The 26,278-nt window shown below is 43.2% G+C and overlaps 1 protein-coding gene across 1 annotated transcript in view; it reads left to right on the top strand.

Annotated features, from left to right (window-relative positions):
• RAB11FIP2 (RAB11 family interacting protein 2) overlaps positions 1-25,382 on the top strand; it is a 45,650-nt gene extending 20,268 nt beyond the window's left edge. The window contains exons 4-5 of the mRNA XM_075534834.1: positions 16,694-16,739; positions 22,678-25,382. Of these exons, the coding sequence (XP_075390949.1) occupies positions 16,694-16,739; positions 22,678-22,905 (274 nt within the window). The 3' untranslated portion in view covers positions 22,906-25,382. The remainder of the gene's footprint in view (positions 1-16,693; positions 16,740-22,677) is intronic.
• Positions 25,383-26,278: the final 896 nt, after the last annotated feature.

Raw genomic sequence — 26,278 nt, 5'->3', positions numbered from 1 at the left:
AACCCGATGATCAAAGACCATCACGGCAGCCACAAAGGTGCTGGACTTGGACTGGTGGAGTCATCAGAACAGAACCCGGGCCCCATCCTAAGTCAGGCTGCTAGTACAAAGAGTGTGCCGTGGGACGGACGGTAGAGGAAAGAGGGAAAGCAGTTGAGTCTCTCGAAAAGGGAACAAGCCTTTGAGCTCGTCGGAAGTGACTCCGTACGTAGCCGTGCAAGTAAGTAGATAGATAAACAGCCAGGAAGCCAGTGAAAACCAGATGCATTTTGAAGGACTGTTTTGTAACTAGTGATCGACTCTACTATTATATCCGGAAGCTCGTTTGTACAACACGGTCATCTTGCTAGATTTCTCCTCCCAGCCCGCTCTTCTCTGCCTGCTGGTTCTTGCCTGATAGCCTCCTGGGTTCGTGTGCGCGCGCGCGTGCTACTTGAGGCGACTGAGGAGCCAATTAGTAAGTGCCTTGCCGCAGCCCACGTTAAGCATAATGAAGGCTTTGTTGTGGAGCCTGGCGTGGTGATGGGGCCGTACCAGTTAATCACCTGTTTTGTTCACAAGAGGTGTGCAACTTACTTGTTTCAGTTAGATTTTTTTATCCTCCAAGAGCTAGCAAACTGAGCCCCTTCCGGAGGAGGCTTCAGTCTGAAGACACTCAGCTCTTTAGTTCTGTAGGTCGGCATGCCTAGCTCCGTGAGTAAGTGCCTGGGGCACCCCAGAGGGGGCTGGGAAATGCTGTAAAGCGTTTTCCGTGGGCAGCGCTTGTCCTTCATACTAGATGACCAATTCCTTTGTTAAAGGGTTCAGAAAACTTACCTTGATCTTACCCCCACAAGGGTGTTGTGCACCTTATTTGCATTATTAGCAAGCTGTCCACTCCCTTTAGTTGGCACTAGCACCTTATTTGCATAAAACATTCATTGCCATAGAGTCGATGCCAACCCTATAGGACAAGGTAGCATTGCCCCTGTGAGTTTCCAAGACTAGCTAAGTAACTCCACTGCAGAACAAGAACATTATTCTATCAGAAATTTACAGGTAGCTCATTAACTCAGTGGGTTACTTGTATTTTAAATTTTCTTAAATAAGATATATGTATTATACTAATGAAGCGCTCAGAGAATGCCAACAGATAGATAATGTACAGTTTGCATTAGGGTTTTATTGTATCCATCTACTTTTGGGGGGAGGACAGAGGGTGAATTTTTACTCAAAAATAGTGTGCTCTTTTTTCAGAAAAAGTTTTTGTCGCCCTATTAGAAAAGCTCTTAATGTCCAAGAAGGTTTCAAGGGCACACTTTCCAGCGTGACGCATGGGCCGCAGCCAGCGGACCAGGGTCCACTCTGAACAGGTCAAACCCACCCCACCTTCCCAGTGCCGACTTTCCTAAAGACCTCAAAGGAAAACATTCTTTTTATGTCCAGACAACCCTGTAGGACAGTTCTACCCTCACCTGCGTAGTTGCTGTAAGTCAGAATCTACTCAGTGGCAGATTCGACACGATTATATTACATTTCAAGACAGACCTGATTGTATTATAGAATGAGTTAAACGTGAAATGGCACAGACTTAAATGCCTGTAGCTTGATTTCTTTTTCTACTTATTAGGGTTACTATAGAGGATAAAATTGAGGAAGCTTAGTTTTAAAGGGACGATGCTTGGAAACTTGTGAATTCTTTGCTTGACCAACTTAGCTTTGATATAGCAAGGAAAACAGTAAACCTGACTTGAGTAGTATATTCTTGATGAAAAATGCCTCCATTTTGGAGATAAATTGTCAGATTTTAAGACTTTTCTTCAGCAACCTATTTATTCATATCCATGATGGAAAAGCACCAAGGTCTGAGTGTGCTGTCCATGATTTTTGGTGTCACTGACCACACTTTTTAATTGTCTTGCCTGGGAGAGCTCATAAAATAGATCCCGTGAGAATATTAATAAGTAAATTACTGTTAATCCCCATAGACACTTACGTATTAGGTCCTGTTTTGTCATCCAGGTGTTTTGTTTACATGTCCCATCCCAGGAGAGGTAATATAGTATTTTAATCTATATTTTCTAAAAGGAAAGGGAAGGGTAAAAAAAAAACAATACTGAGTTTCACCTTCCCTCTTAACTATTTGTACGTGTGATAAGCCTAATTGAAAAATGTTACAGGCTCTGTTGGTAATAGAATTCCCCCTTCATTTTATAAGGCATTTGGAAAGGGAATCATAAAAATAAACAGACATCATTTCTAGGGAATGAATAATTCTTCAGGATTTATTAAAATAACTTCAAATTTATCTGTATTGTGGCCAAAAACATAAGCCGGTAGGTGTACCGGAAGTCGAACACTTGAACCGGAAGTTCAACCGGAAGTTGTTAGTAAGTTGAATTGATCTGATTAGAATGGCACCAGTTTGATGATGACATGCCGTTGCTATTTAGGTGACAGTGAATCTGTTCCAACTCAACAGTCACCCTTTGTACCACAGAATGAAACATCACTCAGCCCTGCACCGTCCTCACAAGCACTGCTACCCCTGACCCCATTGTTAACAGCAGTGGGTCAGTCCATCGCACCGAAGGGGTTCCTCTTTTTTTTTTTGCTGGTCCTCTACTTTGCCAAGCACCCCATCTTTCTCTGGGAGCTGGTCCATCCTTTTGTCTCAGGAGCATTCTCTTTGTACTTCTTCTAAGGTAGAGTTTTTCTGGCAGTCCACGGTATATTCAGTATTGTATTCACCAACACACTGATGCATGCGCATCAGTTCTTCTTTAGTCTCATTTTTCTGCTCATCTACCCCTTCACCCAAGTTAACACCTGTCTAGCTTCTTGCCTATTACCACCTTTTCCCTCCCTTCTCCACACATCCCTGGTGGCCATCAGCATCAGTTCTTCAATCTTTTAATTTTCTCCTGTCTAGCTTTCACATGCATAAAAGGTGATTGAGAGCCTTCACATTGGCTTAGGCCAGTCATACCTTTACTCTCCAAATGTGTCGTATTTGCCTCTTCATACTTTAAAGAGTGACTCGGCAGCAGATTGACCCATTGCCATGCATCATCCATTATCTCCACTGCTGCTTCCACTTAGTATGAGGCTTGCCTATTGGTCTGGTGCTGAGGGATTTTCTTTTCTTGACATTGAGGTGAGGTGTAATCAGGTAGTCTTTCAAGGTTGTCTTCTTTGATTTTCATCAGTGAGCCTCGAGCCCTGTTTGTTTTCATCAAGTAAGGTTGTGCCATTTGCATATCACAGACTGTGACTGAGCCTGCCTTCAGTCCTAATGCTGTGTTCTTTACCTAGTTCAGATTGTCTGCTCAGCATACAGATTGAGTAAGTATGGCAAAAGAATCCAGCCCTGACACATACGGAGGCTGATTTTCAGCCATGCAGCACCCCCTTGTTCTGTTCTAACAACTGCCTTTTGGTCTATGTACAGGTAGTGCAGGATATCATCTCTGTTTTTCACAGCTGTAGCCATAATTTGGCTAAAGTAGAGGGGCTGCATAAAAGAGGAAAGCCCTCCACAAGATGGAAGAACACAGTGGCTGCAACAAAGGGCGCAGGCAGAGGAACGATTGTGAGAGGGGCGCAGACCAGCCTGGTTTCCTTCTGCTGTGCTAAGGGTCCCCATGGAGAGGCACCGACTTGATGGCATCCAGCAACCACCACCCACTGCTTGTGGACCACTTTACATAGTCAATAAAAACGTACAGTTACTGTGGCAGTTACATAATCTGTCAACTTGAGCGAAGGGGTAGAGTTTAGCCTGTCAATCAGGTCATAGCCCCCAGGTGGACATGGCCTTCTTCTGAGGATTCTGGGAACTCCTGTCTTCCTCCCAGGAGGTGGGACACACTCACTCTCTGCTTCCTCTTCCTACTGACAAGCAACATGGAACTATGCTGATAGAGCCAGAGTCCTAGAGCTGGAGGAGCCATGTGGCAGTGCTAAGATGCTTCCACCACCACTGAATCCACAAGACTTTATGCCCAATAGCCTATGATCTTCCATTGCATGTGTTGCATGAGTCTGAAGAGGAATATATGGACTGGTATTGGACATATGGGCTAATATTGGACTTGATTTGGACTAGGCTGGGATGTTTTCTTGATATACAATTGATCTTTTTTATAAAGCTCTTTCTTATGCATATATGATTGTCTATGAATTTGTTCTCTAGTCAACCAGGACTAACACAATTACTTATATTCTCATCGACAGTTGTAAATTGAGAGGGTAATCCAGTCCCTTACACGTCATCACAGGTCTGGTAGGCGCAATTGTACGGCAATAATAAGTAAAGATTATAGTAAAGTCATAAACAGCATGAGAGATAGAAGAGAGACAGAAATAATGGAGTCAGAAACATTTAATGGTAGCATGCTCACCTCAGCCTCACTTGGTGGTCCATGTGGAGAGAGAGGGAGGGGAAGGAGGACAAGGGGAAAGGGAACAGGGGAGCGAGACCGAGAGAGGAGAGGGGGACCCAATGAGAGGCCAAGGGAGGAGCCCGAGAGAGCGAGCTCTTTATTGCTAACCCAGACCTATCTACCTTTGATGGGAGTGCAAGCCCACTAATTACAGGTCCAGACATACGTCACAGGAAGGGGCTGCACTGTAGGTTGTACAGCAATGAGAGGGCGACAATCTAGAGATAAACACTTTTGCAATAGGAAGATGAGGGATTGGGGGTATAGTCCTGACAAAATGGGCGAATCCTAGATACAGGAAGGCAACATAACTTTTGAATGTCACTTTGAATGCCTGTTTGACCTGTTCCCAGGCTCAACTGTAGAGACTATTAACAGTAGGGTGTGAACTCCACCTGCAAGGAACCAAGCGAATGGTTGCTCACCTTTAGGGAGAAGTAGCCCATTGTCCTTAACAGCAGGGGGTGGACCCAACTAGTCCAGACAGTTGGCTGGCAACTGACTGCTTTCAGGGAAGTATCTTTTTTTTTTTTAATGTATTGTTTTTTAATTTTAATTTTTTTAATTAAAAAACATTTTATTAGGGGCTCATACAACTCTTATCACAATCCATACATATACATACATCAATTGTATAAAACACATCTGTACATTCTTTGCCCTAATCTTTTTCTTTTTTTTTTTAATTTTAACAATTTATTAGGGGCTCATACAATTCTTATCACAGTTCATACATATACATACATCAATTGTATAAAGCACATCTGTACAGTCCCTGCCCTAATCATTTTTTTCTCCTCTTTTCTTTTTTTACATGCTTCCTCCCCCCAACTACCATGATCCGAATTCTACCTTGCAGGACTGGATAGGGCAGAGGCTGTACACTGGTACATATGAGGGCTGGAGGTACAGGGAATCCAGGGTGGATGATACCTTCAGGACCAAGGGTGTGAGGGGTGATGCTGGGAGAGTGGAGGGTGCGTGGGTTGGAAGGGGAGAACTGATTACAAGGATCCACATGTGACCTCTTCCCTGGGAGAGGGACAGCAGAGAAGGGGGGAAGGGAGACTCCGGATAGGGCAAGATATGACAAAATAACGAGGTATAAATTACCAAGGGCACATGAGGGAGGGGGGAAAGGGGAGGGAGGGAAAAAAAAAAGAGGACCTGATGCAAAGGGCTTAAGTGGAGAGCAAATGCTTTGAGAATGATTGGGGCAGGGAATGTATGGATGTGCTTTATACAATTGATGTATGTATATGTATGGATGGTGATAAGAGTTATATGGGTCCCTAATAAAATGTAAAAAAAGAAAATCAGGGAGGTATCTTGACAATTATTTACCATTAGCTGCAAGCAGTGTCCTAAGTCTAAAATATTTGGGGAAGACAAAGCTGGGGAAAAGTCTCTTTATAATCCCACAGTAAATATTGAAGTCATTTTTCCTGTTTTAAGGAGACTTGATGTATGAATACATGAGTACCATCAGGTCTAGATATAAGTAATCTCGGTTACTCAGGAAAACAATTTCTGGCTTTCTTTGGGGCACTTGATATGTTCCTGGATGACCTCCTCCCAGTGATTTTCTGTGTCACCTATTAGGCCAATTTTTAGTGAACATTGGTTACTAATGTCTTCATTAGTACGTTAGAAGCAAAGAACAGTGGCTGGAAGATAAAGCCTTTCTGGTAGGAAACGAGACCACATGGTGGGATTTTGTAAGACCAACCGCTTTGTCACAAATACCTTTTGTCAGTAACATAATGGTCACTGTACATGTAGACTTCTCTAGATGGAACACACAGAAATCAAATTGACAGTATCTGTGGGAGGAGACATGGAAAAGCTCACTATCAGCAACTGAAACAAGGCTGGGGGCTGACTGTGGAGCAGACCATCAATTGCTCATATGTAAGTTCAAGTTGAAGCTGAAGAGAATTTTTAAAAGTCCACAAGACCTAAAGTATGACCTTGAGTGTATACACCTGGTTTTTGAAAACCTCTTTAAGAATAGATTTGACCGTTTGAATGCTAGTGACAGAGAACCTGATGAATGGTGGGATGACATCAAGACCATCATACGTGAAGAAGGCATTAAAGAAGTAAAGAAAGCTCAAAGTGGATGTAATAAGAGATTCAGAAACGTGTTCTTAATTGTAGAGTATCTAAACAAATGGAAGAAATGAAGTCAGAGAGCTAAACAGAAAATTTCAAAGGGCAGCCTGAGAAGACAAAGTGCAATATTACCATGAAATGTGCAAAGACCTATTGTCAGGAAACCAAAGAGGGAGACTATACTCAGCATATCTTAAGCTGAAAGAAGTGAAGAAAAAAATTCAAGCCTCGAGTAGTAATGTTGAAAGATTCTATGGGAAAAATATCGAGCAGTGCAGGATACATCACAAGAAGGTAGAAGGAATACAAATAGTCACTGTAGCAAAGAGATCTAGTTGACCTCCAACCATTTCAAGAGGTAGCGCATGATGATACCGATGACACTGAGCAAACATGTCTAAGCTGCACTGAGACATAATGCAAAACAAGGATCCCCAAATTGACAGAATACCAGTTGAAATGTTTCAGCAGGCTGATGTTGCCTATGCCAAGAGATTTGGAAGACAGCTACTTGGCCAGCTTACTGGAAGAGACCCCTGTTGGTAACACCCTTGCCAAAGAAAGGCGACCCAGTGGAGTCGAGATTATAGAACAATATCATTGATACTACATGTAAATAAAATTTTGCTGAAGATCATTCAGCATCATTTGCAGCAATACATTGATAAGGAGCTGCCAGAAATCCAGGTGGATTCAGAAGAGGATGTGGAACAAGGGATATCATTGCTGATGTCAGAGAAAACCAGAAAGATGTTTACTTGTGTTTTACTGACTGTACAAAGCCATTTGACTGTGTGGATCATAAACTATGGATGGTTTTGAGAAAAATGGGAATTTCATAACACTTCATTGTGCTCATGTATAACCTATCCATGGATCAAGAGGCAGTTACGTGAACAGAGCACTGGAATGCTACATGAGTGAAAGCCAGAGAAGGTGTGTATCAGGGCTGTGTCCTCTCACCATGTTTATTCAACGTGCATGCTGAGCAAATAATCCAAGAAGCCGGATGATAGGAAGAATGTGGTATCAGGCTTCTTGAATGCTTTTTAACAAGCCATTATGAAGACACAAGTTTGCTTGCTGAAAGTGAAGAGATCTTGAAGCACGTGCTGATGAAGTTCAAAGATTGGAACCTTCAATGTGGATCAAAGCTCAGCGTAAAGAAAACTGAAATTCTCATAACTGGACTAATCAGTAAAACCATAATAGACAGGAAAAGACCGAAATTGTTAAGAATTTCACCTTGCTGGGGGACGACAATCAGTGCTTATGGAAACAGCAGCCAAGAAATCAAAGGACACATTGTATTGGAGAAAACTGTTGAACAAGACCTACGGATGTCACTTTGAGGCCTAAAGTGTACTTGACCTGAGCCATTTTCAATGGCATTAGATGCATGGGAAAGTCACACATTGAATGAGGGAAGAAGGTCGAAGAAGAATCGCTGTATTTGGATTGTGGGGCTGGTGAAAAATACTGAAAGTGCCGCACACTGCCGAAAGAACGACTCTGCCACGGAAGTAGGACACAGACAGCTGCCCCTTAGAAGAGAAGGCGGCAAGGCTTCAACTCATGGACTTTGGACATGTTACAAGGAGAGACCAGTCCCTGGACAAGGGTACCATGCTTGGTAAAATGGAAAGGCAGTGAAAGAGAGGATGGTGCTGGACATGATGGCTTTGCACAGAGGCTGCCACAATGGACCCAGATGGCACAGGGCCAGGCAGCGTGTCATTCTGTTGGATACAGGGTTGCTATGAGTTGGGAACAACTCAGTGGCACCCCACAACAACACGCATGAATTCAGTTTCTGGCATGCCATGGGTACTGTGCCAGGTCTGAAGACCAGAGAGATGAATGAGGGTCTATTGCCTTTAAGTGACTCATAGTAGAAAGAAATGGGGAGAGAGGTTAAGGTAGACAGGCAATAATTTGAATAGTGCTTTGTCACATGAAATATTTGCATGTTTGTCTCTTCTAGTCTTCTTTTAATTACATAAGCCTTTTTGAAATGGGTACTAGTATTTCTGTTCCTTAAGGGAAACTCGAAACAAAATAAAGTATGGCCCTTGGGGAATAGGCAGTCACTCCCAAAAGGTAAACGGAGTTAAATCTACTTAGCTTTGAATACCATTCTGAAAAACTTCCATCATTATCCAGGAAGAAGTTGGAAAGACCATACTTCTCAGGGACATATCAGCCGAATGGACAAAGCAGGCTGGCAGTGACTGTTTAAGAGACCTGTAGTCTCGGGAGTAGCTAGGGTGGTCTTGAGATAATTGGGATAGCAGTGTGAGGAAGCAGCTCCATGGATGGAGCTTGATTGGGAGGATCTGGAAGCTTGTAAATGAGACCTGCTAGCTGCAGACTGGACTCAGGGTGACCAGGACCCTCGTTTTATCAGAGGCAGAAAATCAGACTGAACTGATATCAAAGAGAAGATGACTGGCTTGAGCCTTGACTTTGAAGTACAGATGGGATATTCAGAATTTCAACGAGTACCATATATACTTGTGTATAAGCTGAGTTTTTTTTAATAAATCATTTTATTGGGACTCATACAACTCTTATCACAATCCATACATACATCAATTGAGTAAAGCACTGTTATACATTAATTGCCCTCCTCATTCTAAAAATTCGCCTTCCACTTGGGTTCCTGGAATCAGCTCATTTTCCTTTTTTCCTTCCCCTTCCTTCCCCGCTCCCCCCTTCCTCACGAACCCTTAATAACTTATAAATTATTACTCTATCCTATCTTATACTGCCCGGCGTCTCCCCTCACCCACTTTCCAGTTGCCCTTCCCCCAGAGAGGAGGTTACATGTAGATCCCCAAAATCGGGTCCCCCTTTCTACACCCACTTCCCTCCCAGTGTCGCCACTCTCACTGCTGGTTCTGAGGGGTTCATCCGTCCTAGATTCCCTGTGTTTCCAGATCCCTACTGCACCGATAAGCCAAGTTTTTTCAGCACATTTTTAATGCAGTTTTTGTGGTAAAAGGTGCTGCGACTGATATTTGGGTTGGCTTCTACTCGAGTATATACAGTATTTATGAAGTGATATGTTATAAAGGACAAAGATTGTGCCTGAGCAGTCACATGTCTGTAGAGTGGTGTAAATGAAAGTGGTAGGAGAGTAAGAGATCACCCAGATGGAATAGAGCAGCAGTTCTCAACCCGTGGGTCGCGACCCCTTTGGGGGGTCAAACAACCCTTTCACAGGGGTTGCCCAATTCATAACAGTAGCAAAATTACAGTGATGAAGTAGCAACAAAAATCACTTTATGGTTGGGGGGTCACCACCACATGAGGAAGTATGAAAGGGTCGTGGCAGGAGGAAGGTTGAGCTGCAGTAGAATAGAGAAAAGCGGGTATAGACAGAAAACCCTAAGAAATACCCAGTGTTTCCCACTTGTGGCAGGAAAGAGGAGGAGGACGTGGGGGAATTGGGAAAACGGAGATAATTTAGATAGTCAGCTAGCTCAGAAGAGAGTTGTTTGAAAAGAAAGCACAATCTTTGTTACCTCATGGACACGAAGGCAATCGAGATTATTGATTAGGAGAAGAAGCTGTGGAAGGCAGCAGTAACTGCTGCGGGAGAGGGTGTGCTTCAGATGACAGACAGTGAGTGGGAGAGTAACAACTTTGGCAGCGATTACTTGAGAGACCACAGATTCGTGAAATTGAAGTGGTGGGAGGCTCAAATTGTAGTGGATTATGAGGTTGCTTCGGAAGGCGGGCTGAATACATGCAGCCGGGTTAGGAAATGGGTTGGGATGATCGGCCCAAAAAACCAGGTTACATAAGAGGAAAACCAAAAAGTGAGGAGCTTGAACAGGTGGGATTTTGATTGTTCCAGGGGTTAGGAATGAAGTGCCTGACAGTGACGGCCTGTCTCCCACCTTACAGATGGCTTTTCCTTTGCAAGTGCCATCAAAGTCTAGTTCTGAAAATGGACTGCGAACTGTAAGACCACGTGTAAATCAGAGACGCTACCGTTAACTCAGGAACCCTGGTGGCAGGTGGTTAAGCACCCAGCTGCTAACTGAAAGGTCAGCGGTTTGAAGCCACCAGCCACTTTGTAGGGGAAAGATGGGCAGTTTGCTCTCCATAATGAGCACAGCCCCAGAAACCCTGTTGGGCAGTTTTGTGCTCGACAGGGTTGCTATGAGCTGAAATCAACTTGGCGGCAATGGGCTGGTACTCAAACCAGTCACTTTAAGCAATTCAGGTATTTTCAAACCCATGAGAGCAGTCTTTAATATATAACCCTAAATTGAAACTAATTTTGAACACAAGTAGCTTAGTTCTATGAATGTGAAATTGTTCAATGATGCCAGGAAGCATCTGCTAGTGGCACGCAGGGAATTACTGCTTACAAGGTAGGAGACAAGTGTATTTTGAGAAGACACACGCACACACACACGCACACACTTAAAATGAGTAGTCCTAGCACATAAGCCAGAAATTAAAGCGAAAAGGGGAGTGTTGATAGTGTATGTGACCACTCATGGACGATCATTTTTTATTCTCCCTTTCTAATAGAGAAATAGAATGAACCTTTGTCCTCAACCACTTAAAATGATGTGAATAGCTCGTGGTGTTTCTTGTGGAGTCTTGTTGCTGTTAGTCCCAGCAGGAAACCAGTGACACACTCAGAAGGGGTAATTGAAGACAGCTTAATGAAGAGACTATTTACAGATGTGCGGTCAGGGTTAAGGACGCCAAGTAGGACTAGAGCAGCACCGGGGACCGCAACCTGTGGAGGCGACCGCCATGCATAGGTGTGAAGAGACCGCTGTTGCAGCAGCTGGGGCTGTAGGTATTTGAGGTGCTTTTGACCCTGCGGCCCTCAGAGAGGAAGGGTGCGGGTGAGGGAGGCTGAGTGTCTCCTCTACCCCAGTCTCCTGCAGGTGCCACCCAGCAGCAGGGCATTCCTGTAAGCCCTGGTGAGGGTCTGCAGAGTGAGCCCACCGGCAAGTGGGCAGGAGCAGAGCACAAGGGGCCAACAGATAGGAGTGAGCACGATTCTTTCAAAAGCCAGTTTCCTGCCAGTTGTTCGCCTGTGTCTTCCGGACTCTTTGAACTTAGGCCTCCTCTTAGCCCTGTCTGCAGCCACCCGAGCCCACAGCACCTCTCAGCCAGGGCCAATGTGTGGGAGCAACCGGGTTCATGGTTCCAGAGCTTTGAAGGTGGTAAGCTCAGAGCCTGTTTCCTCACCTGTAATTGGAGACACAGATACTACTTAATTTACAGGATTGTGGCGCAGGGAGCTTAGTCCTTGGGCTGCTAACAGCCAAGTTAGCAGTTCAAACCCACCAGCCGCTCCACAAGAAAAAGATGAGACTCTCTGCCCCCATACGGATAAGCAGTCTCGGAAACACAAAAAAACCAGTTCTGCCCTGTCATTTAGGGTCTCTCTGTGTTGGAATTAACTTTATGACAGTGGATTGAGGAGCAACTCTACCTTAACCCAAAGAGTTTCGATAAATTGGAGTTGAATTGAGGACAGTGAGTTGGGACTTGGCTTAAAGGATTGCTCTGAGGGTTAGGCGAGTTAACATGTGAAGTGGCCAGAAAGGGATTGGTCCTATGGCTGGAAGTTGAAGCAATGCCGGTGTCATTCTTGGCCCTGTATTGTAATGAGACAGTTCTCTTCTTTTGCATCTGACGAAAGATCAAATTCAGAATTTGACACAGAACTTGGTATATTTCCCTCCCCACTGCATTTGTCACCAAAGGGAAGCCCTGGGGTCTAGAGCCCATTTGTGCTGGTTGGACAAGAAGATTAAGAAAATAACTTTTAAAATAACTGACAGCTCATTTAAGATACAACTATAGTCACTTCCCATGTGCACTGAAGAAATTCACAGTGTCTGAAAAGTTCCACCTTGTCCTACCTTGCCCTTTCCCCACGGGGTGGGAGAGAGCTAGCGATGAGATACCTCCAGGATTTGGAAAATAACTTGAAGTAATTAAATATAAAATGGGTCAATTTGGGCTATGTGGACTGTGCATTCTAATTTTATCAGTAATGGAGCTTGAAAGAATACATTATGGAAATGTAATAATGTTCTAATAAGATTTATTTTAAAATGCCTGTACAAGAACATGAGGCGTGGTTATGTGAACTTCAGCTTGCTTGCATCGTCTTCTCTTTTAGCATGGTTGAGCACTTTTCACTTTCAGGATCTTTGTTCCTTTTGTGCGTCTGGTGTGTTCACAAGTATTTTGTGTTTTTTCCACTCTGGGTTATCTTCTTAAAGAACGTATGTATGCGTCTCAAGGAGAGCAGAACGAAAGAGAAAAGAAAACTGATCACCATGCAATGCTTTTGCCTTCCCGAGTCGCCATTTGTATCACTTTATAAAGTTTGGTCTATTTCCCTGCCTATTATAGAAAATGGGTTCGTAGCACAAACTGAAGGGCAATTTTGAGTGTGATCCTTATTTCTTTACTCATTAGTTAGGCTAACTTTAGGATGTATTATTATAAAAGGACTTCAAAACCTTGAGACAAAATTCCATTAGCATCCAATTCCAAATGTCCAAGAATTTAGGAAGACCGCTTGCGAGTGATGTTGCCGTAGAAGAAATTCTAGTGGCTCCCAGGAATAGAATCTTAGGATTTCGAGCTTCAAATTGTAAAGTTAGAATTTACGTGAGAACAAAAGCTTGGAAAATTGGTTTAGAAAGATGTGCACTCTTTTGGTTCCAAGTGAATGTTAAGTGAGAACATTTTTGTCAGTTTACTATTTTTTTAACCTAAATCATTTTATTGGGAGCTCTTACCTGTACTATAACAATCCATAATTCCATTAGATCAAGCATAGTTGTACAATTGCCATCTTTTTATTTTTAAGAATTTTTTATCAGTTTAAAAGTGACTTTACAATTTCTCCGTCACCCCCAAGCTTTAGTTCGTGCTGTTTAAAATGAAATCTTTTACATTCTGAAGCGGAGCTTTTTGCCCACCTGTTGTTGTTCAGCATGAGCTTGTCTCCGCGTACTTTAGCCCTGACTACAAGCCCCTCCTTCCAGAGTCTGCCAGCAGCTCAGCTGAGCAGTCAGGGGCATGATGCCGTATCTGGTCTGACAAGAGGACGGCCGCCAGAAGAGAAAGATAGCACAAATGGGTGCCACACTTCTATAAATGGAGACATTTTATTTTTCACCAAGCTAATTCAATCCAGTTCAGTTCACTCTTTTTTCCCCCCTGAAGAGGCAGCTCAAAAAAGGCAGCCATGAATGACCGAGTTCATCATGAGTTTGACACATCAGTGTGTGAGTGAAAAGCCGCCCACGAGGGAGGGTTTTCTGCCTTTAGAGTTCAGACAATACCCAGCCCCTCAGCCTGCTCCCTGGGCGCCCCTCCCCGATGGGGAGACCCGGTGGGCGGGACCGGGGGCCTAGCTCCCTCCTTATGACAGGTGCAGTGGAACTGGCTGTGCTGGCCACAAGGTCCCCTTCCAGTCTTGACCTGTTCACTTGAATCACTCTCAATTTTCAGGTGGTGGTTGGACATCATTGAAGTTCCATAGGCTAGAGCCAGGGAGTGGGACACATTGTTAGCTTGGCTGTTTCAATAAGATCCTTGTCACGGGTGCCTGTCCTTTAAAATCTCTTATGGCATTGACTTATATGACCTTTGTTATTTAATCATTTCTTTCTGAGACATTTCTACAGCCCTACTGTTGCTTATCCATCATGGACATCATGGGATAATGGTGCTATCAGACTTGGGACAATTCAGTAAAATTTATGTGAGAAGATGAACATTGTCCGCAGACTGGGTCAGGTCTGAGGGTCTCACCTTCTGCATCAGAACCCTGAAAGGGCATTTTCCTTCCCCACTGCCTTTGGTTCCAGATCTGCAATAGTCCTCACCCCCACCCCCGCCCCCAACCACCCACCCAGAAGCCCCACTCCAGAGCATGTGGCTATGAAATCCTCTGTCCTTAGTCAACCCCACCTGGTGTCCATGTAGCTCCACATCCTGCGTTTCCCATGAAGCAGGCCTTCGGTGGACTGATTGATCCCCTCTGCGTTGATGGTCCGATGGATGGGTGCCTTCCTCTTAGCTCCCACAAGAGCAGGTCTGCCCGGGACTAACTCTCAGGCAAGGGACTCTCTGCTGTCTTCATGGTCTCTGTGTCCATTACTGAGTGGTCCTCACCCTTATTCACTGCCATCGAGTCAAATCTAACTCAGAAGCCCTGTAGGGCAGCGGGGAACTGCCCCGGTGGGTTTCTGAAACGGTAACTCATTATAGGAATAGAAAGCCCTGTCTTTCTCCCAAGAAACAGCTGGTGATTTTGAACTGCTGACCTTGGGGATCGCTACCCAATGTGTAAGGACACCACCATCAGGGCTCCTGAGTCGCCCTGTACGTGGAACTTGAGGACAGGTTCTCAAGCCAGGCAACTCCCACACGTTACCAACTCTGTAGACTTGTTTCTAAAATGAGGAAAACTTTCTAGGTTTGGGGCTCAGGGTTATGAGGATTAAATGACTTAAAATCAGGCACAGATTAAGCACTAAGGAAATATTTCCTCAATGAAATAATTCATTGAGCATGTTCTGTGTGTTAGTCATGGTGCTAAGTGTTTTTGTATTGTTAACTCCTTCAATCTTCACAACAGTCCTACATGGTAGGTGCTGCTGCTGTCTCCATTTCCCAGATGAGGGGATGGGGGCACACTAAAGGTTACAAAGATATATTTTGCTCAGGATCACACAACCAGTGTAGGACTTCGCTGGTGCAGGGAGTTTAGCCCAGACGTTAAAGAACACTGTAAAGACACATCTGGGGAGTGTGGGAAATGTGTTGGCCACTAACACCTATAACCGGCACCGGGTAGGTACTTAAAACATGTCACATCCTTTTCTGTCATATCATCCAGCCCTCCTGAAATGCTCATTTTCACCCTTAGTTCATAGCCAATTCTGCCGAGTGGAATCTTAATCAAAACAAATGCAGCCTGGTCAGTGTACGCCATTTTCTGCTGAGCTGGCTGAACTGAAGCACATGCCGGTGCGCCCGCAGGTGTTACTGCTCAGGAGATGCGGCCGAAGCAGTAAGAGAGGTTCCAAAGTTTACAGAGGAAAAGATAATGGCATTTTCCCACCAACTTTTTAAAGCCCCTTCTCAGGAGACCTTCCAGACTTTATTTATATTTAATGTTTGTATTTTATTGTGTAGCCCCTCAATGTTTTAAAAGTGCATTTCTTAGCATTTTTAAGGATGTGATCATTTTCTTTACACAGTGATAATAATGCATTGGTCGTGAAAGAAAATCCCGTTCAGTTGGCGTTTTGCTGGCTTTTTTCTTTCCGGTACTAATAGAAAGGCCACGCCTATGCAGGTTTTAATGGCTCCCACTCTCAAGTGCTGGGTAAGAATTAAACTTGAATAGCAACGATGAAATATCTACTCATCGGATGGCTTTGATGTTAGCTTCTTTCTGGTCCCAGTCCCCTCCCTAATGGACAGGTTTCAAAGAAGAAAATGATTACAGCTTTCAGCTGGGATGTTTTCTTATTCTCGCTGTGGAAGAAGTCAATCTGTTTTGTTTTGGGCCATTTGGGTCTTGACGTTTTGACGACTGACAGAAATGGTTCAGACAAATCTGAATTCGCTCTCCTTGATAGGGTCATGGATTAAGAGTCAACTTTTGATGTCTGTAGCCTTTCAAAAAGGTTGTACTATCAACTCTTTTATCTTGTCTACTCGTAACGTAAGTGGATGTAGTCCTCCGTGGTTGTACATGAGAAGGCCTAAGGTGAGTGATGTGTGTGTGTGTGTGTGTGTGTGTGTGTGTGTGTGTGTGTGTGAAACGTGAGTCCTTTAAAATAGATAACAGAGCTTCCTAAGACATCTCCCTGCGTCACACGGATGGTTTCTGTCGGCTTGAGACCACACGGACTGAGTTGTGTGCCTCCTCAGTTCTGCTAATGGCAGGGTGTCCTCGACAGTGGACAACGAGAGTGGCTTTTTAAGAATGCTTAGTCATTCGTTTTTCTTTTCCATTTGGGCCGAATAGTCACTCTTCTGAACTGTTTAGGATTTCAGCAATTGTTACTGCAATATTGTTGAAACACATTCTTCCCATGTGGATTTTTAACATGATGTTTGTCTTTTTTTAAACTCAGTTTTCATATGAATCCGACAAGCAATGAAGACCTCAGGAAAATCTTGGTAAGTTCCTGAAGGGGTTAGAGAGTTACCCAAGACCCCCTCTCCGAGCCCACAGTCTTCCCGACTGACTGACCTCATCTGCCCAGCTGTGGAAGAAGGCAAGCAAATGCAGACATTGTCTTGATGTAGGCGAAGGGACGTCTCCACTGCATTATCTGTGAGAGTTCACGCAAACGTTATGCTGATCACTGAAGCCCGCTCAGAACGTGTGTGTCTGCGTGTGTATACACATAAATGGTTTGTTTGCTGACTTTCAAAATTAATATGAAAATCTATGCTAAGGTCAGCATTATCATTATGAAATAAGAGCACGTGGAAAAACTTTAACTTTCTTGTTGTTGGGACAAGAACTGGAATAGGAACAGAGCAGCTTGTTAACATCCAACAATAGGGAAAAACTCCCGACAAGTGATCCAGTTAACCAGGAAAGCATTTGGAAAAACCTTTAGGCCGTGTATCTCCCTAGTCAAGGCAGTGCCAGATAGCCCAGGAGGCTTGGTGATGGCAGCTGGCAGCAACAGTGAGTGACCTGTTACGTTGAGTAGTTCAGGTGGAGTCCAAAACCTTCCTTGCATTTTATCGCTGTTTGGAGCCCTGTCTTGGCTCTTCCTCCAGCTTTCCATCGCATGTATTGAGCCCAGAGAGTAAGTTACTTTACAGAAAGCTCGGGCAAGTGTTCTTGGTAGAAGGCTAAGTTTTCACTGCCTAGCAGAAACAGGTCCTTTACTCCATGAGGCCGCTGATGGCTGTTTGAGCCATCTGTCCCTAGTGTGTGTGATCCAGATGCTTTAATAAGAATTTTTTTCTAAGTGATAACATATCAAAATGTTCTCTGATGTGATCTGGCTGGCAGAAACCCTAGTGGTGGTGTAGTTTATTTTATAAATGAGACTAAATGTAGTTATTTCTTTTAAAACTGTAGAAAGCACTCTAGAAGCATAAGACTTTGTACTCTGTTTTTTTCTTGTACTCTGGTGAGTTTTTTTTGCCGTTTTATGTAAATGATTTGTAAGTTTTGATGTTTCATAAATACGCGAGTCTTTTTAATATGGCAGTCTGGCAAGAAATGTCAGAAGATATGAAGCCGGCCTTTGATCAGATAATAAAATGCATTCTATCAGGGAGTTACTTAATCTCGAATGAAACTGCAACATCAAAAAAATCGATTTAATGTGTAGCTATTGTTTATTAAGTAACCTTAATTATAATTTCTATGTGCTTGTAAATGCACTTTTCTAAATCTTGTAATTTATTGCTGTAAGTGCATCCTTAGCATTCTTTAAAGAAATAAAATGTGAAAATTGTTTTAGTTAGAGGATTTAAAGGTGATAAAAGACTCCTTGATGTGTGATTACTTTTCTCCGGAATACTGACTATTCTAAATGACAGTTGAAGGATTACTAGGTGCTGTTAATTTACTGCAAGATACAATTAAGAGGAGAAGGCGAGTTCACATTCTGCTTTTTTTTGAGAAGTATTTGGACGATTTTTATGTGGAAGATTCTGAGATGTTTGAAGTCATTTACATTAAATCCTCCGATAATAGCCAATCCACCAAGTTTTGTTGTTGTTGTTGATTCCCCCCACCCCCTCCTTCTGGACATAGTATTTTGTAATTAAGTTTGTATGTCTTCCCTGCTAGTGCCAACACCTGTCTGTGAAAGCTGAGTGTTTCAACAGGAGCAGTAGCCAGTTGAAAGGGCAGTGTGAGCTCTTTAGGGCCTAATTAAGAACTGAAAGGGAGATGAAGGGAGTGGGCCAAAAGATGTGAAAGTAGCTGGGATGATGTTCCCAGAGCAAAGTTCCTCATTAGAACAATAATGAGATGATCAGAGAATGCCAAGCCTTCATCCTATCTCTCCCTCTCCCTCTCCCCTCCAGTTGCCCGGCATGTCCCTTAGTACTTCACCAATATTTGGTTGCCAGGACAACCTTTCTTTAAATCTTCAGTTATTTTGAGTCCTGGTAATTTGCTTTTGCTTAAATTTAAATAATTGTCGAAAATATATATGTGTATGCATATGTACATAGACTTTATATACACATATACATTTCCTAATTTAAAAGACTAGACTACGAGTAAAGTAAAAATATATCACTAGTAATTCTCTGAGTCTACCCCCCCCCATAACTATATGATTTTAAAATTCTGATTTAAAAAAATGTACTATAATACTTTCTACTTTTATTCTTTGGCTCGGTCCACATTTTTCAATCTTTGCATATGAAAAATTTTAACAAAGGTTGGGTAGGCACGAAAGAGCGCTGGTTGTAGACGGCGAAGCGAGAATATTTAGCATTAGATTTTAAAAGAAGCAAACATCTTAAAAACACGTGTGCCGTCTCTGTGGACCACTGTAGGGAAGAATCCTGAGAGCCCAGGGTCCATTAGAGGCTGACTTTTTAGTCTCCACCAGCTGGGGGGTTTAGAAGACTTTTCAGAAATCATATTAAATGAACAATTTTGGAAGAAAATTTACAAAGAAAAACACATACCTAAAAGTGTTCATCTGTAAGTGAAATAATGTCTTTTCTTATACTGATGTTCTCACTGTGGTAGCAGTGAGCAGAGGCTAAGTACTGAATGGGTATGCCGGCAGTTTAAACATCTTTGGTTGAAAAATAGAAGGTGTACGTGGTTCCCTAATCTGAGGACTGTTCAAGCATAAAACGGTTCTTGACTATTTCCCATTCTTCCCCAGTACATAGTTTTTAAGTACACGTGCTTCTAAGATGTTTTCTTGCCCAGAAACCTGATGTAGAAGTTTTCACAGAGAAACAAATAAATGGAACAGTGACTAAAGAGGCCAGCATTGTGTTTTCAGGAGCTGTCAGTGGTCTGGTATCAGATGGATGGCCGTGGAGGGAGACCCCTAGCACATAATGTCTCCGTGTCTCGTGGATCTGTGCTCTCCAGGGTTGAACACTCTCCGGGATGGTGATGATTGTGAGATTGCAGACACGGTTCGCATGCTACAGTACCATGGCATTAACTCAAAACGAGTCCTGTCCAAATAGAGAGGCTTTTGATAGGCTTTTTCGTCCTCCGTGTGTTGAAAAGGGGGACTTAATACATTATCTGATGGTACTGGATAGTGTTGAAAATAACAGTGCAAGTGAGTTTTTGACTTTATATCATCGCTTAATGAGTTTAGAGAAACCCGTTCCTATATGGATAATTTGATTGAGATTAGAGAAATTAGAGCAGATGCTATTACTATGTTAAGTTTAAAAGCATAAAGCAGTCAACTAATTATTAATGAATTCCATGTAGTTTAAATTCATTAATCCCTGTGATTCTCACAAGAACTCTCCTTTTCAGCAGATTTTTTATTGCATCCACATTGGCTGGATTTTTATTACTCTTAGACATGTCACTCAGAAAATTCATGCTGTAAATCAGGGAAGGTTAGTGTTGAAAGGGCCCTTGGCGAACATCTCATTTACCACCTAACGACGGACAGTGAGCCCTCGGTGTGTCTTAGACCTGTGCCGAGCTGAGCTAACGTTAAGAAATGTTTGACCATTTAAACTTAAAAATAGATACAGACTTGATCTGTGACGGGTCCTATTTTTTTAATGATAACTTGCTTAGCGTATTAAATGATAGGCGTGGAGTTAGGGAATTTTTTAATACGAGTGTGATTCTACATTGTCCATGACCAAATACAGCAAACTACTAAAATTGTGTGTGCGCGTGTGGGTAGATTTATTTATTTTTTAGATTTAATTTTATAAAAACAAAATGATAAACTGCTTTGAATACAAAGTTAACCAATATTTGTGTTTACCTCAGAATTTTTATTTAATCGCCTTTGAGCAATATTCTGAAAAATATTTAGGGATAAAGGTACTATAACTCATAAAACTATATTTGTGGCCAGTGTTTAGTGCTCAAATAAGTTCTAGACTTGTCTCAGGAAGCTCGGAGTCACTCCTCTCCTGTTTTCACTCTCGTCCCACCCCTCCAGGTCGAGGGTCTCTCGGTTTCAGTAGCCGGGTCTTCTCAGCCCCTGTCCCTGACCCAGCTTCATCCAATTGCTGGTGCGACTCTCATTGTCCTCAGTCAAAACGTCTCTCACATCACTGCCCTCCCTGCTGAGAGACCTCCAGTGACTCTGTTTTCTAAAGTAAAATGTCTACAGATCCTTCACAGTGGAATTCCACATCCTCAGTGGTGATCTCTTTGCCATGCGAACATTTCAGCCTGCTCTTCCCTCCCTCACCTGTTCTTTATTTCCCAGCTGTGCTCAGACAGATCCCCTGCTCTTGGCCCTGTGTCTCGAGCCTTCTTTCCCATGTGATAAAGCAGAACCTACCTACCGTGTTGAGCTGCCTGCCAAAATCATTGAAGAGCTCATCAAACGATCGTTTCTACAGAACTCGAGAGAGTCTATGGGATTGGAGAAGTGTTTTCAACCCTGAGTTGATGTTTTTGTGGGTTGGTTGGTTGGTTTTCCCCATTTTTTTTTTTCCTAGAGAGCAGGGCATGCCTGTCCTCTTACCCAGACACCTGACTGATGGCTGGACCCTCGCTGCCTCCATTTCTCTGGGGCTGGCAAAGACCCTCTGTCCCGAGACATCTCCAGGAGTTGAATTTTGCCTTTGCTGATGAGAACTGCTGTCCACGCAGCACAACTAAAGCACCCTGAAAACAAGTAGAAACTAGATTTTACCCTTACACACCCACCGCCGCCCAGAAAAGACCCTCCTCCCCCTCCTTGCATGCATGTCAGTCTTTAAACTCAGAAAGTCAGTGTCCTTAGTATTTTGTGGTTTTCTTTTCCTTTGTCTTCTGCTAAAAGATCACTTTATTGAGGGTTCTTACATATTTTGTGTTTTCTTTAAAGCCAAAAGCCCTGCCAAGTTGTTGAGTTTACTCCTAGAACTATTTGCAAAAAGACACAAACCTTATGTAGGTGTGTTGTATTTCATGGAACGAAAAATGGAAATACTACATATCTGAGTATAAAAATATTCATATATCTGAGGCTCCGATGACTTCTTTTTTCCCCCTATGACTGCTTGAGAAATTCTTCTGTAATCTTGGTTTTCACATTAATATTAGTGTGCTTTGAATAAAAAAATAAGTTTATTTGAGTGGGACTTGGCGGCGGGGGGCTATATTTATACTTTTGTGTAAAAAGAATTTTTATCCAAAAGACCAGGTTCCAAAATAAGTAAATGAAATGGGTGACGATGCAAATATGTGGGCCCTAGATAGTGACACTCTTCAGGTTGAACTCTTGAGTTTTGCGATAACAAAGAAAAAGGGGGAAATAAAATTAACTCACTTAGCTCTTCGTACTGAAGGGAGGAAGTAGATCAGTGAAGTTATTCAGAGGGGGGGAAAGCTCTTCCTGCTTCAAAATGCAGACAGTGGACTTGTTATGAGCCACTCATTGACTTGGTCCCGAATGCCCTTAGCAGTTCATAGCAGACGTGACATGGATGCTTCCTGTCACAATCTCTAGTAAAAACACAAAGGCCTGGCATAAGGCCACAATTCCAAGGAAGCAAATCCACGGGCCTAATGCCATGTCCATCTGTGTCGTTCAGTTTTTAGGAGCTCTTGATCGTTCCTTGAGTTACTTTGAAACCTTCCATTTTCATCCTGGTTAGCTAAACGTGTGGTAGAACACTTTAAATTTAGTCTTTATAAATAAAGAGGATTAGTCGGTCTCTGATAATGAGCAAATTACCCATAGGGTTTAAAACACAAAAGGGGTGGGGCTGAGAAGAATCCAGAATGATCATCAAAGCGTTTTGGTGCACCTGTCAGTCCTGGCTCCCCAGTCTGAGCTGTCACCTTAGTTTTGGCCACAGCCAGAGTCCCAGTGAGTTTGAAAAAGCCTCAGTTCTTGCTCCAAATAATCCCTCCTGTCTGTCCCCAGCACCACAGCGGCCCAAGTGACTGTCTGTCTGTCTTCTGTTGTAGGACAACAACCCTTTCGATGCCACTGCTGGGTACCGCAACCTGACCCACGAGGAGGTCCTCCAGGAGCTAGTGAAGCACAAGGAGCTCCTGCGAAGGAAGGACACCCACATCCGGGAGCTGGAGGACTATATCGACAACCTCCTGGTCCGGGTGATGGAGGAGACGCCCAGTATTCTGCGAGTGCCCTACGAGCCCTCCAGGAAGGCAGGCAGATTCTCCAGCAGTTAATCAGCCAGTCTGCCTGTGTCATTCGGACGCAAATGACAGAGCCAGAAGGGAGAGCAAAGGAAGAACCGAAGGAGGACGGAAACCTCGTCCTCTAAAGAGATGACGTGCTCAGGTTTCACCCCGTGTACTTCCGTTTCATGTAGAAAAAGGATTTCGCCTGTACATATTAGCAGGAAACTAGCAAAAGCTTGACCTTGGAAGTGAGATAAATAATCGAAACTTTTCCATGGCAATGGGCCGGCATCTCGGTGAATAAGCTGCCCCTTAGAATTCACTTAGGTGCTGGTGCTGGCCCACGAGCCTACCAGGGGCCCCGCTGGGCTTCAGAAGGACATGACTCAATCCTCAGGAACTGATCTCCCACCGAGCAGGATGGACAACGTAGTTGCTGTCTCAGCATCCATTTGTAGACCCGTTTAGTAGCCGGAAGGCTGCGTATTATAAAAACACTACTAAGAGAAAACACCGTCTTTTATACACATACGTACGTACATGGATATATGCCCATGTATCTTGGTGTATAAAGTACGTGCATATACCTCAAACACGATGTGTTTTTAGAACAGAACAAAACAGGTTGCCTCTAACGTTGGGATGCCAGGTACGTGATTGGAGCACACTCGGGGCAGAACAAGCTGTCTTTACTGGGACTGTGGATCGGCACACAGATGTGGCCGCCAGGCACTTGACTCCACGAAGCTCGGTCGCAAAATGAGCTGCTCCACATTTTCCCAGCATCCAACGATTGCTCTTTCACTGAGAGTGGTGACCCCATACACCTTTCTGAAAGAGGAGCAAGCGATCTGGCGAAGCATCTTAGCTTCTCGACAGCATGAAATTTTTCTGAATCGCTTTCTTTTCCCTTGTTCTTAAATCCTCATGCCTTGAGTTTTGTTGAAGCTATAAGCTAACGATCAGCTCGTGTTATTTGTGCCGTGGGGATTCTGCATGCCATTAAGTCCCTAGTAAAGAAAATATTAGCCAGTTGTATCTGAAAGACAAGTTGAGGGGAAAATAAGGGATGTAAATTACCTGATGGCTGATTCCCCAAAGCACTGGGCAAGTTCTAGGAATGGATTAGGCTTGGTTTCCAGTTGCATAAAGGAGAGAACAGACAGTTGCCTTTGGGTCCCGAAGCAAAACAAACGGCACTCGAGGAGGAGGAAGGTGTTAGGACAGCAGACACTACCAGGGTGACGCGGTCCACGACACTACCACCCTTTAAGGATTCGTTTTTAATTGTGAAATGCCTAAACTCTTGAATTCAATCCTCAGAGATGCTCACTACTCTCATGAATTATCTTAGTCGTAGGTGTTCAAACAGAACCTGAAATTTTCCGTGGAAGCCAGGGTATGAAACCGGGACTAATCACCTTTAGTTTTCAACCCTAAAATATCTACACCGCTTACTGATGACACATGGGGAGTATCTGTGTCTTTAAATTTAAAATGAGAACTTTTACCAATGGAGACTTGTATGTCCTCAAGTCTTTTAAAGGGCTGCTTTGTTTTCTAATGTGTCTCTTTTGAGACTTCATTAAAAGTAAACAGACATATTTGCTTTTTTCACTATAACATTTCAAATCAGATAATACTAAGTCAATTCCATATACATAAGCTAAAGTCCCTGGTTGCCTTCCTTTTTTTTTAGATCCTCTGAATACATAATCTTTAAATTCTGAAAAAATTTTCCCAAATGTAAAAAATAATTTTCTAAAATTACAGAGAAAAAAGTAGCCTTTGCCAGATTTCCCACTTTACATACAGTTAAAAGTTCTGTAATGAATCTGAAACTAGTGTAGAATTTTATTTTCTCATTGGACATTGTAGTACTTTGTTTTGTAAACCCAGTGCCATATTTTACTAACATGTGCTAAATAGTAACAATTCTTAGCATTTGGATTTTGGGTTATTTATATAACCAAGGCAACCTAGACTTTTTTTTTAATACCCAAGTTAATGGATTTCCAGTATTATGACTTATCTGCTGACATTTTAATCTACTCTGACCAAATTTTCTTTATAAAATGAAACATGATACCAGTTTTGTATTGGGGGCTGGTTTGATAGGAACAACCCACTAAAAGGAATGGTTCAGGGGCTGCTGTTCTTTTTATGGGGAAGTGCATTTTGAAAGAGTATCTCTTTTGCCTCCATTTGAAAACAAAAAATAAATATATAAAAATAAACATCAAGGATAAAAGTTAGTGATCAGGAATTGCCGTTTTATCTTTAAACCTGAGACAAGTATTGTATTAAAGGCAGAGTCCACATTTAGCGTTGCCTGAGATTTTCCTAGTCCCAGTGCTCATGGATTTTCACCGCTGACCTTGAGTAGAACATACTAGCTGTTTTCGTAAGCCGTCCACTTAATAAACTGAAAGCAGAAACACGCCATGTGTCTTGTGTTTGGGTGGAAGTACACAAAGGCCATTTTCATTTCTAATGTGGCAGGAACAAAAAAAAATGGCCCCAAAGATCACTAGGGTTTATTCTTGCAAACCCTAACTTCCAAGTTGGTGCCGTTAGTTTGTCCGGGGCGGAGGGATGGGAAGCCTGCGCGCATGCGTTAAAAGCGTGCTCAGCAGGACACTTGCCAACATTCTTTTTGCCTTTTTGTTTAAAAGCATGTGTGCTCAACAGCATTTCATTGTAGGGTGTTTTAAAATCTGATATTTCTCTCCAACCTCTCTTAAGCTCTTGTTTTAAAAAAAAAAGTATTACCATATCAACTCTCCCACCCCTCCCCCCTTCAAACCCAGCGCTGAAAGTATTGGCCACATCGTCCTCCCACACTTGCTCCCTGGGACCGCCAGGGCATATGTGCGAGTTGTGAGAGTGATGTGTAACTCATTCATGAAAATTCCACCAAGGATTTCGGTTTGCTGCTCTTGCCTGCCTCGAGTCAAGTTTTGCTATCCTCCAGCGAACGGAGTGTTCTCGTTAGATTACACAGAACCGCGTCTATTGCTTTTGGCAGTAAATCAAGATTTCGTTGTAATTTTCCAGCTGTGAAAATGTTGCCTTGTATTGTAAAAGGGTTTTCATGAATGGAAACCTAAAACTAAGCTTATTAGTGACGGGCCGGCTTCTCTCCCATCCTTCCACCACTACCCCCACACCCCCTCCCTACAACCCCCCAAAGACGCTTATTCTTTAAGCGGAGAATTTTAAAAAGAAGGGGAGAGAAGGGTGGGGGGCTCTGCTGCCTTTAATAGAGCTATAGTAATTGTTACACTGGAGCTTTATTTGCCTCTGGAGCTTTAGACAAAGCAACGACACATTTGTAAGCCCAGCCGAAGCTTTTTGAAGTCCGTGTGCTCCTGTACTCGTGTCTTAGCCATCAGCCAGGTGTTGCCAGTGCGCGCGTGCG

Source organism: Tenrec ecaudatus, chromosome 16 (genome assembly GCF_050624435.1).
Source record: "Tenrec ecaudatus isolate mTenEca1 chromosome 16, mTenEca1.hap1, whole genome shotgun sequence".
NCBI lineage: Eukaryota > Metazoa > Chordata > Mammalia > Afrosoricida > Tenrecidae > Tenrec > Tenrec ecaudatus.
The sequence above is the reverse complement of the archived record's forward strand: the minus strand, read 5'-3'. Positions and strand labels throughout refer to the sequence as shown.